Here is a 13,202-nt window from a genome sequence, read left to right on the forward strand (position 1 = left end):
ACGTGACTTGAGCCGTGGGGGGCGGGTGGGATCCCGCACCGCTCGCCCAGCGCCCCCGGGTGCGGTTGCGGCGGCGCGGCTGGCCTCCTGCCATCCCCTGCTGGCCACCGCGGTGGAACGATAGCGGCGCCCCGTCGGCAGCGTTCGCCCTGCAGCCAGGCTCCCAGCGGTGCCCCAGCCAGGCGGGCGGCTGCCGGGCCGCAGCTCGCCCCCTCCCGCTCGGCGCCCTTGCGATCGCTGTAGGGCTGCTGCTGCGGTGTGCTTACCGGCGGCCTCCTGCCCTAACGGCGCAGGAGCCCCCCTGCGGAACTGGTGTGCTGCTCCTGCGGGCCGCGGGGGGGCGCGGGGTCACCTCGGCCTGGGAGGGGAAGGTGGGGCGGGGCCTCCGTCCCCCGCGGGCGCCATGGCGGCGGCAGCCAATCCCGTTGCTTCACCGCAGGACGGCTTGCGCGCGGCGGCCGCTGTCCCAGGGTACCGTGCGGCGGCCGCGCCAGCCTCGCGCACGCAGGCGCGGCAGGTCGGGATGGCGGCGGCGCTGGGGTGGCTGGGCCGGGCCGCGGCCCTCGTCGGTGGCGCGCAGCGGCTCCTCAGGTGCGGGCGGGGCGGGAGCGGAGTTCAGAGGCGGGGGGTGCCCTTCCTTGGCGGGCTGGGGCGGCCGGTCTCCCTCGGAGGGACGCCGGGCCTGCCGTGCGGCGGCAACTGGCGGTGCCCTGTGTGCAGGTGCTGTGGCGGCGGCTCGGCGGCGGCGGCGGCGGCGTGCCTCGCCAGGGGCATCAGCTCGGTGGAGCGCCCGAAGCGGCCCATGTCAGCCTATTTTCGTTTCCTGAAAGAACATCATGCGGCTTTTCGGCAGAAAAACCCAGGTACGAGGCCTGAAGGGAGTTGGGAGCGAGAAGCCTGGCGGTTGGCCTGGCCTTGCTTTTACGAGCACAGTCTCAGGCCGGGAACGTGCGGCGCTCTGCAGGCAGGCGGTGTTTTCCTTCCAGAACCCGTCGTTTGAAAAGGAAACTGGAACAAAGTATTGCTTGGTAAAACTAAACGCCGTAAAGTGCGTTACCCTGATTTCAGGAGGTCAAAGCTATTTTTTTATCATAGTGTACCACAAGTAAATTCAGTATTGCTGTGCTTATTGCCTGTATCTCTGTTAGCTTAGCCTTCGATATTTAATCACTCAAAAAAGTGAATATTTGTATGTGACTTTAAAAACGTTAGAAGAAGGAGCTCACCTGGGCAATATGTGTTAACAGTGATTTGTGGTTCTAAGTTATCCTTAAATCTGTATGTGTTTCGAGTATGCTGTTTCTGATAAAAGGAGCTGTATGTGATTTTATGTTGATGCTTAGTAATCTGAAAACTACACATACTGGATTGCCTCAGAGTATATGGGAGAAAAATGGTTGTCTGTGAATATGTTTGTTATCAAAAACTTCATTTATAGGCAATGCAGTCACTTTTGCCAGAGAGCAGCAAAGTGGAAAGCTGTGCTGATTTTGAAAATACTGTAAAGTGAACGTTAATATGTTTAAAGAACAAGGATCATATTGGGCAAGTCATGTGTTAAACTTAAGTAGGGAAAACCATTTGATACCCTGTTTTGCTCATTAGTTCAGGAGTTCAACAGTCGGAAAAGTTGAGAACTGAGCTTCTGGAACTTACTGTGGTTGTGTGCCACACCAGTGTATTCCACGTGTTTCTGAAATTCGAATAATCTGCAAATAAATGTGCTGTATCATACATAGATTGAGAATTGGGTGTTTTCTTGTTTCAGTAGAGGTAATGTTTAAAAATAAACTGATAATTTACTTGTTATCTTCTATCACTGGCAAAGCATCATATTTTCAAAGGTTTTAAGACTGGTATACTTGGATTAAAAACTCCCTATTTGTCTTGTTTTTCAAAAATTCTGGAAGTCAGGTTACTGATAAGAGCTTAGTTCAACTTTTCCACTGTTGACATGGCTGAAATGCACATTTGAGGTGGGAGAGAGGAAGATCTACTTGTACCTTTTAGGGTGAAGTGGAGGGAAAGCCTGTAAAGGATTTTTCAAGAAAAGAAAAGCTTATATTCTCTTTCTACCACCCCCAGATTTCTTTATATATTTTTTTATTATTATTACTTTTCTCTCTTTGTAAATTCAGGTCTGGCTGGAAACCTCAGCAGGTGACCATAGAGCAAGGGCATCCAAAGGCAAAAGGCAGCCAGCTGAAAACTAAAGAGATTTAATTCACTGTAATTTTGTCTGTTGGAGAAGGAAATTACTTTTCTTTAACCTTGCTTCTGTTGAATTATATTATAAATCAAGGACTTTATTTTAATAAAGATCAAGCATATGTGCTTTACAAGGTGGGTAAGGTCACGTTGTATTTGCTTTGAAGAATCCAGCAGTCTTTCTGCCAAAAAAAAATGAAAACTGCAAATCTTACTTTAGGTTTCTTTCCTGACCCCCCCTCCAAGTTCAGACCATCCTGTCTTGTGTAGAAGAGTATCCAACTGAACATAAAGAAACTAAAATTGTTGTAGGGTGGTAATAGTTGCCAGTCTTGAAGTGGTGCTTTGGTTTACAACTGCACGTTTCATTCTAGTTTAAGTCAAGAGCAAGGACTCTCTCCACCGCTCCAAAATGCTACGGTTCCCTTTAACTGCCACAGTAAGTTAGCTAGTTTTAAGAAAGAAGGAAGATGTATTTGTACAGGAAAAAGATACTAGTGACAGATTTCCTTGGGAAAAAATTGAAGAAGCTTACTAAAGATACAATATTGATCTTTATTTTTTTGCTTTCTAATTTTAATGTACAGAAGCGAGCAGTATGGAGGTGATTAAAAAAATAGCAGATGCTTGGAAGGCGTTACCAGTGTCACAGAAGCAGGTGAGTTTGTGTCTTTGATCTGTGTACTTGGTACTTATAGAATCTTAGTGGTTGTTTCACTTGGATTGGTGTCCTCTGTTTTTTTGTTTTGTGTGGAGCATTTTTGGTTGGTTGGTTTTAAACTACAAAAAACCATTTGCATACAACAAACGCTCAGACCTAAGAACAGTTTTGAAGAGAATCGGGAGCTTCAGAGTACTCAGGCGACATATGGTGGGCTGGGTTGACCCTGGCTGGATGCCAGGTGTCCACCAAGCTGCTGTATTACTCCCCTCCTCAGCTGGACAGGGGAGAGAGAATACAGCAAAAGACCTGTGGGTCGAGGACAGGGAGAGATAGATAGCTCAGCAATTGCAGTGATGGGCAAAACAGATTTGACTTGGGTAATAAATTATAAACTCATTTCCCCATCAAATCAGAGTAGGGTAATGAGAAATAAAGCCAAATCTTAAAACCACCTTCCCCTCACCCCTCCCTTCTTCCCAGCCTCAACTTTACTCCTGGTTTATTTCTACCTCCTCCCTCCCCAGTGGTGCAGGGGGACAGGGAATCAGGGCTGTGGTCAGTTCATCACATGTCTCTGCTGTTCGTTCCTCTGCAGGGGGCAGGGCCTCTCACACTCTGCCCTTGCTCCAGCATGGGGTCTCTCCCATGGGAGACAGTTATCTGTGAACTGCTCCAATGTGAGCCCTTCCCACAGGCTGCAGTTCTTCACACACTGCTCCAGCGTGGGTCCCTCCCACGAGGTGCAGTCCTTCAGGAACGGCCGACTCCAGCGTGTCCCCCCCACGGGGTCCCCAGCCCAGCCAGCAAACCTGCCGCAGCCCGGGCTCCTCTTCCCACGGGGCCACAGCTCCTGCCAGGAGCTGCTCCAGTACGGGCTGCCTATGGGGTCACAGCCTGAAAGCATCTGTTTAAGGTTGGTGATTGTGTTGTAGGCTTATGAGGAAGCTAGAAAGACAGATTGGCAAAAATATCAAGAGCAGATGGCCTCATACAAAGCACAGCTAACTCCAGCCCAGGCTGCAGCTTTGAAAGAAGAAAGGAGAAAACGACTGGCAAAAAGAAGATCATTCAAGGCAAAAAGAGTAAGTATTTTGAAGTTCAACTTCCTTTTCTTTCAAGGAACATGGATTCTGTTTGTCTAGTATACAGAGCAGGGTTGAAGCATGTTTAGAAATACTAAAGAGACTTTCAGAATAAACAAAACCAAAAACCACCACCAAAACCCCAAAACAAGGCCCCATGGACTAAAATAATTGCTAGTGTTAGCTGTTATTTAGGTGGCTTTCCTGCACTTGAAGACCAGAATTTTAACCATAGCATATATCTTTATGCTTAGAGGTTGCTTCTCTGTGCTTTTTTCTTCCTATTCCTAAAGGTGCCAGAGAAATGATAGGTAATAAAAGATACTTGAACCAGCAACACTTTGTTTAGTTGGGAAGAAATCCTGAAATAGCTTTTCACAAAGGCCTTGAATGTGTTACTTCAGTGACCCCTACAAGGTAATAGCTGTTTGAAGTAGCTTTTTTTCCTTCTTTTGTTTGGGTTCTGCCACTTTGCTATCTGTATAGCTGCTGACATGTAGAATTAGGGCTGCACAGAGGCACATCTGTTAGTGTCCTTTATTGACTTATTCAGATGATCTTCCCTATTCCCTTTTAGCTGGTTTATATATAAATCTTGAGAGACAGAACCACCTGTAAAGGTACAATATGGTTCGTCCAGTGGCAGGATCAGTTGAAGGGATTACTTACTGCTTATTCATTCCTGTGAATAGAACTGCTGATGTGATACTGCTCTAATTGACAAAAGTGAAGTTAATTTGGTTTAAAAGACTCCCTACTTAGAGTAATTTTAAATCCAAATAATTCTAGCGATCCTTTTTTAGAGTATGGCACCAGAAGGAATTTAGCTGGCATACCTGATACCTAAACAGGTGTTTAATCTGCAGCATCCAGGCTGTAGTGGGAATGTCTTGGGACTGGAGAAAACAAGTGTAATTACATCTGTAACTTGCTGTACTTTCCCTCTTTCACCACCAACCCCATGGGTGAAGTGTTCTGGTAGCAGAAACCTAGGTCTGTTACCCTGAAAATCTGCTGGTTCTGTTCTGCCTTCTCATCTCCTGCAGTTAGGTATCTGCCCTCCTCTCTGCAAACACACAGTATTTCACACCAGAAACCGAAGCCCTGCAAAGATAACAGAAAACCTGTCGTCATGACTTTTCTTACTGAGTGGAATTTAGTAAGAGTCTTTAGTTTCTGAAAAGACTTAGCTGAAGTACAAATCATTTCTAAATGCTTAGTTATGTCTGTGAGAATTCAGGTTCGTAGCTTTTCTTAATTTAGTTAAGCATTAGTCCAGACAAGTGGTGAGAGCATCTTGACAATACAGTCCAATACAGTTTACAGAATAAAACACCAAAAAATGAATTTGAGTCTGACTTTTTGTATAGAATATAAAGACAAATGGTAGGTTTAGCTTTGGAAAAGTGCATGCTTGGTGCATTGTATAACTTCTCTTGTTGTTTTTAAAGGAATTGACTGTGCTTGGAAAACCTAAGAGACCTCGTAGCGGCTTTAACATTTTTGTGTCAGAAAACTTTAAAGAAAGTGAGGGAGTTTCACCTGTGGTAAGCCAGGAAAGATTGTTCTTTAAAATACATCTGTTGTATTCAAAAAAATCTGGTTTAGATTCTGTCATTTTCAAAGAAACTGTTCAGTATCTGGATTTTGCTTTGCTTAGGTTACTTTTTTAGGCTGCAGTGGTCTAGCTATACTGCTGGTGGCATGTCCTGTATAAACTGCTGTGTGGGTATACAGACTTAAAATATTTGTGCTGTTTTTTTGCACATATCTGTTACAGACTTCACCTGTTTCTTCTGTAAGGAGAGAATTCTACTCCTTTTTGTTCTGGTATAGAAATACACTAGTTTTTCAAATGGTTGTGGTGGTATGCTGCTGTTTCTGTAGTACTGGTTGGCGTACCTCCTATAGCACAGTTCGTGTCACAGAACATGGAGGAGTTCTTCAGCAAGCTCAGAAGTTTCACACTGAACCTTGCTTTGGGGCAGTTTGAGTTGCACTGGTGGATTACAGCACTTGAAGTGCTGGAGACCTCCCCTGTGTGCCTGATGCATTCTAGTCAGTATATCAGGATAGTGGAAATGGTTTGTTCCTTGGCTTTCTGCATACAATGCAGCATCTCCAGTCAGCTGCGGCCTGGTGTGACACATACGGTAAAATACTCCTGACATGGTACAGAGTTCCCTGTGAATATGGTTAATGCTTGTCTAGGTTCAGCTTAAATTAGGGCTTGGTTTAAATAAAACCAGTATGTGGGCTGAGATTTAGTCATGTTGCTATAAATCAGCTCAGCTGTTCTGTCTGCCTGCTTTTTCAGCAGACCAGGTAACTTTAACAGCTTAGTCCCGATACTGTCTGTAAATGTGGCTGTGGTGATGCCCAGCAGCTTGAACCATATTGTTCATTACTTAATTACGTTAAGAGGGTGGGGTATTAAGCCCATGTGACTTGACGCTTTTTTTTCTATTTGCTTTATACTTGGCTTTCGCTAGTGTGGAATTTCCTGCAACCCTCTGTGGTCAGTCTGCTGTTGAAATAATCCTAATATATTGCATATTCTATATCCTGTAGGCAAAGCTGAAGCAATTATTTGATGCGTGGCAAAAACTGTCCAGTACTCAAAAGCAGGTATGTTGGTGGTTTCTGATGAGCCTCTGAGGTGGTCAGAAAATGACAAGCTTGAGTTAAAATTTATAACTTTATACAAAATTTTGAACTTGGTTGCTCAAAATATTAGTATTAAGGAAAATACTCTGAGGTTTTGCGTGTCTTGAAAAAAATTGCCATTACTCTTTTTCCATTAGTGACCATTTCTTTCACAGTGTTGATGAAATGCGAGTCAGTGGGGCAGGATGGAAGTTGTTTATGCCTGGACATACATGCATCTAGTGCGGAAGGTGCAATAATTTGCAATCATTAGATAGGTTTTTTTCTAATAATACATAGTATTTTTAAATGCCACCATAGTAATTTGCTTCTTGTGGAAAGATTTTTGACAGGTAAAAGCAACAGAAATCTACTAGTGATATGCACATGGGAATTGATTACCTTTAGTTGTCTTGGGGACAGTTTTCTGCCAGCTTTCTTGGTGTATCGAGATGTGAACCTGCAGATGGGTATATGGAAGTTGGAGGGGTGCTATACTGAAAGTGAATCTAAACCTCCACATTTTCAAATATTCTGTACCTCACTGTCCTTCCGCCTGAATGCCCTTCTTCCAGATTGTTGTTAGTGTTGTTAGCAGCAATATTGAATAAACTCCCTTTTCAGGAGTGGCCATCTGTTGACATAAGTGTACTTCAGTGCTAAGGTTTTATGGTTTTGTGCAAGTTTGATGATTTTTTTTTTTAAACTTTGCGGGAGGTGAATGCGAATGCCTGGGAAGCACAGTGACTGGGTCTTGCTCGAAGTCCCTTTGTATCTGAGGGGATTATGTGACATGGCAGTTACCCAGACAAAGCCCCTGCTGTAACTGTTGATACCTGATTTTCTTCCAGCCATACCTGCAGCTTGCTGAAGATGATAAGGTTCGGTATGAGAATGAAATGAGGTCATGGGAAGCAAAAATGGTTGAACTTGGCCGTGAAGACCTGATACGTTCCAAAAAGCCAAGGCCAAAAAAGAAAACTGCTGAAACTGAAGAGAAAACCGCAACAGCCAAAGCTTCCTCACATGAAAACAAGGCAAAATTACAGTTGAAAAGATCAGAAGAATAAAATGGTTAAGTATTTCATATTTAGTCCCCTTTGGTTGCATTGTCTTCATCCTGCTGTGTTAATGCTGCTGTCGGCATTAGCACTGAAATCCGGAAAACCCATGAAGGGCCCACTGGAGAAGTGAAAAAGGTGATGGGGTCGGACGGGGTTCACTGTGTCACGGAACTGACTGAAATAATCATTGCGGGCATAGCCCGAGCTGTGCAACGGTAACTGGTTAATCAAGCTGTGAATAGTGATACTGACATCAGCAGAGCTCTCCATTAACGGTAGTTAACACTAGCGTTTATAGGATATTTTTTATAAAAGTGAGAATATTCTGCAATGTTAGCATCTAAATTTTGTAAGAGCTGAAATCTGAGTTGCTGCTGTGGTTTATTCCCTCCGTGGTATTGGTAGTGAAATGTTCTGCATTTCAACAAAAGGCACAAGAAATGTAAAATACTTTTATGCATCCGTCTTTTTTTTTTTTTTTAATGTATCAACTTGTGTACAACACTTATGTTGCATTTAACTAAAGACAATGCCAGTTTTGTATAAAAGTATCTTTATTGAACTATTATTCCATGGTTTGTTTGGATATATGCAAACACTTTTACCATCCTGTTGTCACGTTTAGGGCAGCCTGTAAAGAACAGAAAATGTATGAACTGCTTAAACTGTCGATTTTCATTTAATAAATACAGCTGTTTTGAAGAGCTGCTGGTTTTCTTCTGGGGCGTCTCAGCTATTTCATAGTCTGTGGTTTAGCAGAAAGGCAAGCTTTTCCAGGATTGGGGGTTTCATTCATCCTGAGTGACCCACAGGAGCCACCAAAGCTGCTTGTTTAGTGGTGGGAACTGGAAAGCCAAACAGGTTAGCTCTTCTCCCACTCTGCGCTTCTCCCTTTTTTTTTTCTTTTTTTTTTTTTCTTTTTTTTTTTTTTTTTTTTTTTTTCCCCGCGTTCGGCTTTTTTTTTTTGTTTGTCCCTCTGTTTGGCCTTGTTTGTTTGTGTGGCCCTTTCTCCCGCCTGCCCCCCCCGCGGGGGCAGGCGGTGGCTCCCGCCCCGCGGCGGTTCGCTGCAGGGCCCCGCGGGGGGCGGGGCGGGGCGCAGCGCGGCGGGAAGCCCGGCTCGCCCCGCCCCCACCGTGGCGCTCCGCGCACGCGCGGCCCGGCGCCGCCCGTCTCTCGCGGGAGGCGCGCGGCGCGATGGGGCTGCTGGAGGAGTGCAGGGCCGCGTTCGGCAGCGCCGACCTGTACAGCGTGCTGGGCGCGCGGCGGCAGGCCTCGGGGCGGGAGCTCAGCCGCGCCTACCGCCGCGCCTCGCTGCGCGTGCACCCCGACCGCGCGCAGCCCGGCGACAAGGAGGAGGCGACGCGGCGCTTCCAGGTGAGCGCGGGTGGGGGGGGGCAGCCCCTGCCGGGCCGGGCCGGGCGGGCGGCTCGCCCCCTGTAATAAGTACCTGAGGGTAGTTTGCTGATCAGGTTGGGTTTTAACAGCAGGAATGGTCTTGCTGCAACAGATTTGAGAACGTTCTGTCTGGCGGGAAAAGACTTAACTGTGAGGTTGTAAGATGTGCTTTCTCAAGGCCAATGTTAAACCGTAATCTCATGTTACTGTGACAACTTTTGTCTTTGTTTAGACCTTTGTGTAAAAATAGTTTAGTTTTGTAATATACAGCTTCTTGCTACGTGACCGAAAGCGTAACTGTTTGCTTAAACCGGCCTTGAAGCTGAGAATAAGAGGGCTGTGTTACTTGTTGGAATTGGCGGGCCTGGATGGAGCTGTGACTCCCCGGCCGCCCAGCTGTTTTTGCTTTCCCGCCTTAATAAATAGTGAATTTATTTCGGGCTCTAGTTATTTCAAGTCAACTATAACACCCCCCCACCCCCCCACCGACGGGGTGGGCGCCCCTCTCCCCGCAGATCCTGGGCAAGGCCTACGCCGTGCTGAGCCACGAGGCGCAGCGCGCCCTGTACGATGAGCGGGGCACGGTGGACGAGGAGGGCGAGGCGCTGAGGGGCGAGCGCGACTGGCATGAGTACTGGCGGCTGCTCTTCAACAAGGTGGGCCCGGGGACGGGGCGGGCACAGCACGCAGCCTCAGCGCTGTGGCCGTGTCCCCCTTGCCAGCTTCGTGGAAGGCGCTGTCGGGGGGCGGGGGGTGCGTGCCGTCGCTGCACCCTGGTAAATCCAGTGGCTCGAGTGTCTCCTCTCTGCTTCAGATCACGGTGAAAGACATCGAAGATTTTGAGAAGAGCTATAAACACTCGGAAGAAGAGCTCGCCGATATTAAAGCAGCGTATGTGGATTTTGAGGGGGACATGGACAGAATAATGGAGTCTGTATTGTGTGTGGACTATACTGATGAACCAAGAATAAGGAAAATCATACAGGAAGCCATCGATTCTGGAGAAGTCCCATCCTACAAATGTTTTTTAGAAGAGTCTAAGCAGAAAACAATGGCAAGAAAAAGGCGGGTAGGTTATATTAATCAGGGACCAAAGGGAAGCACTATTTGTGATAAGCCTTTAATCTTCCTTGGTAGAAATAAACACAGCTGTTCTCGAGACAAATGTTTGCCACAGGATTGCTGGGTTACAGATCTTGCTCTCAGAATCTTTGACTTTCACATTTATCACCTGTGTTCTCCCCTCCCCCCCGTGAAAGGCTTTTTAAAAGAGTTGTAATAGGCTGTTGCTTATTATTCTTTCATTTCATTATTATACACAATGGCTTAATAGTTTTGCATGGCGCTGCGTTTATTTACAAAGCTATGAGTTGCTGTATTGAAGAAGGATACATGGTAGAAATATATTATGCTTGCCTTCTGGCAAGTGTGAAATAACATGCTGGACTAAATGGACCTCTTCTCCAACCCGGGTTTTATTGGGCACTTTGTAGAGTATGTTATATGCACATCACAGTAACCTTTCTCTGACTTAAAGAAAATGTCATAGCTACTAAGACAAAATAAGTGTGGGTGGGGGTCACAGGGATGGGGACAGACATCACGTTCAGCATTGTGAAACTGCAAAAAACCTAACCTGATCTACTAAACTGTGGAACCGGAATGGGCTTTCTTTGACAATTTCTCATCTGTGGCCAAACTTGGAAACCATTCATGTTCTCCTGCATCAATTTGTATTCAGATGCAAAAAAAAGTTATTGGTAACTACTGTAAGGCTTTGTCAAATACTGTCCGAAATGCTTTTTAAAAAACTAGTTTGCTATTTCAGGCAGAAAAAGAAGCTAGAGAGGCAGAGAAGACTAAAGATGAACTGGGCCTTGGTGGAGAAGATGACTTGAAAGCGCTGATTCAAGTAAGGCTTTTTGTATCTGTTGAAGATAAGTTACCAGCTTATAATTGTGTTTTCCCTGAGCATCTTCATATTCTGCATCCTTGCAATTCTTCTGAGTTCCTGAGGTTAAAACCTGACTTTAATGTTAACTATCTATGTACTTTAATTAAGTCAGAGCATGGTATGGATTTTATTTCCTGCATCTTTTTAAAAATTAACAAAGTTACTCTAATATCCTTATTGCATACACAGTCAAAATACTTAAATTCTAGTTTTAGGGAGTTAGGAAGTGTTAATGATTTTTTTCTGAGGGATTCCTGGAGGATGTAGAAGTCAATAGAACTTGCTACTTCACTTTTGCATCTTGGGGACTGAGGAAAGAAACACACGGTTTACATTCCATGTTCTGGAACGTTTTCTGTTTCTTCTTTCTTGTCATCCAGTGAGCTCCCTAGAATGTTCATGCTTAATAATTCCTCCAATTGTAGTAGAGTTTTGGGTCTAAACTAGAAGTGGATTGGCTTTTCCTAGCCTTCTGTCATGAATTTTTACAGTCACCCTTTACCTCTGTCTTGATACTTCAGGAAGTTAGGTATAGAGCCTAGACCAGGGGTCCTCAAACTACGGCCCGCGGGCTGGATGTGGCCCCCCAGGGTCCTCAGTCTGGCCCCCGGTATTTACAGAACACACACACACACACAGGCCAGGGGTTGGGGGGGAAACCAAGCAGCCGCAGATGGCTGCCTGACACTTCATCTGCGCGCCGGCCCCCTGTTAAAAAAAGTTTGAGGACCCCTGGCCTAGACCATACAAGCAGGCTTTTCCTTTACAGTATTATACCTTCTGTAGCTTGTATTCCCTGTTTAATTATTCCAAGATTTTATGTAGCTATCTTATCTTCAATAGAATCAGCTGTATTGGGCAGTAGTAAAAGTTTTGAATTTGGTTTCTTTTTCTCCCCCTTCCCCAGAAGAGAAATAAAGATCGGGAAAAGGAAATGGATGACTTTCTGGGCCAACTGGAAGCAAAATATGGGAATAGTGCTAAAAAAGGAGGAAAGAAGACTGCAGCCAGGAAAGGAAAGAAATAGAGAAAGAAATGAAGAACTGTGTAGGCTGAAATATCAGATGTCATTTTGTATGAGAACATGTGGATTTGGGAGAATTTGAGCTTTTTTCTGGGCTACTGTTTTGGACTGCGTGTACATCAACTTGCTGTGAGTGGGAGGTATGATGTGGAATGCATCCTGAAGATGTTTAAAATCACTTTGGTGCTCTTCAGTTAAGATCAAACAGATTCTTTGACTAAAAGTTTTGTTACAGTAAGGAAGCAGTATGATGTTTGGGATGGTGGTGTGTTTATTGAACTTGTTGAAGCACCTGCCTTCCAAACACCTATCGGATATTGGTACAGCTGAGGGTAAAGCAGCGTAATCCCATACCTTTGAGAGTCTTTAGTGCCATATTCCTGTGGTTTCTGAGTTGGAAATACTATCTTTTTGCTATTCACACACTTCTTTTGTAACAAACCTTCTGTTGTTTTTCAAGGTTTTGCAGTTCAGCTCAACAGATGTTTTCCAGATATTCCAGCGGATTTATAAAGGTACTTTGGAAAATGACAGATTTAATAAATAAAAAGTTTTTGCAGAATTTGGTGCTATGTTGCTTCCGCTACTGTCCCTACATTTTCTAGGCAGCTGCTGAAAACAAACATCACGTGCACTCTTCTGACTGATATAAGTCAAGTAACTACTACATACTTCTATAGCAGCTGAAAATATGGCTATATGGTCAACTGTGGTGTCGGTGGTAGTCACGCTACATTAGGTGAAAGGGCCACCTTGTGTTTGGTCTTTGATTGCCTGCGATAGATGCCTTAAGAAGTGTATGAGACTGCAGCATGTACATGACTATGCAGAAATTCTCTGACAGACTGAGGTGAGGTTAATAGTTAACAATCCACAGCACAGAGTCTATTCAGTGTATTTCTAGGGTTCATGATGTCCCATGATGTTCCAAAGCTTAGGAATATCTTCCGTGTTACTTCAATACCATGACAGTGAAGCCTGCTGTGGGACAGTAGTGATGAGCTACTTCACTGTATTTGTCAACACTTCTGTTATTTCAGAAGTGAACTACTTCCTTAAGATGCGCAAATACTTAGAAGGTTTTTGCTTCACCTGTTTCTAAACCACTTGATGTAGTGTGCAGGGGCACGAATTTGAAGGGAACTAGTTTTCACTATTCAAAGGA

At 45.0% G+C, this 13,202-nt stretch overlaps 2 protein-coding genes across 2 annotated transcripts; both read left to right on the forward strand.

Moving 5' to 3' along the window:
* Positions 1-475: 475 nt before the first annotated feature.
* On the forward strand, positions 476-8,366 carry TFAM (transcription factor A, mitochondrial). Its single transcript, XM_040607051.1, has 7 exons — positions 476-591; positions 721-863; positions 2,796-2,866; positions 3,805-3,954; positions 5,406-5,501; positions 6,526-6,582; positions 7,452-8,366. Exons 1-7 carry the CDS (start codon positions 524-526, stop codon positions 7,668-7,670), a joined length of 804 nt encoding a protein of 267 aa, XP_040462985.1. The 5' UTR covers positions 476-523; the 3' UTR covers positions 7,671-8,366.
* Positions 8,367-8,820: 454 nt separating this feature from the next.
* DNAJC9 (DnaJ heat shock protein family (Hsp40) member C9) lies at positions 8,821-12,599 on the forward strand. The gene is made up of 5 exons (XM_040607593.1): positions 8,821-9,038; positions 9,575-9,715; positions 9,874-10,128; positions 10,888-10,971; positions 11,921-12,599. Exons 1-5 carry the CDS (start codon positions 8,859-8,861, stop codon positions 12,038-12,040), a joined length of 780 nt encoding a protein of 259 aa, XP_040463527.1. The 5' UTR covers positions 8,821-8,858; the 3' UTR covers positions 12,041-12,599.
* The last annotated feature ends 603 nt before the right edge of the window (positions 12,600-13,202 follow it).

This window comes from Falco naumanni, chromosome 9, assembly GCF_017639655.2.
Source record: "Falco naumanni isolate bFalNau1 chromosome 9, bFalNau1.pat, whole genome shotgun sequence".
NCBI classification, from domain to species: Eukaryota; Metazoa; Chordata; class Aves; order Falconiformes; family Falconidae; genus Falco; species Falco naumanni.

Excerpts from the sequence above, each read along its gene's own strand:
- DNAJC9 (XM_040607593.1), top strand. The coding sequence starts at position 8,859 with ATGGGGCTGCTGGAGGAGTGCAGGGCCGCGTTCGGCAGCGCCGACCTG. Across the intron at positions 9,716-9,873 it reads GGCGGCTGCTCTTCAACAAG|ATCACGGTGAAAGACATCGA; the intron begins GTGGGCCCGGGG and ends TCTCTGCTTCAG. Across the intron at positions 10,972-11,920 it reads ACTTGAAAGCGCTGATTCAA|AAGAGAAATAAAGATCGGGA; the intron begins GTAAGGCTTTTT and ends CCCCTTCCCCAG.
- TFAM (XM_040607051.1), top strand. The coding sequence starts at position 524 with ATGGCGGCGGCGCTGGGGTGGCTGGGCCGGGCCGCGGCCCTCGTCGGT. Across the intron at positions 592-720 it reads GGCGCGCAGCGGCTCCTCAG|GTGCTGTGGCGGCGGCTCGG; the intron begins GTGCGGGCGGGG and ends CCCTGTGTGCAG. Across the intron at positions 2,867-3,804 it reads TACCAGTGTCACAGAAGCAG|GCTTATGAGGAAGCTAGAAA; the intron begins GTGAGTTTGTGT and ends ATTGTGTTGTAG.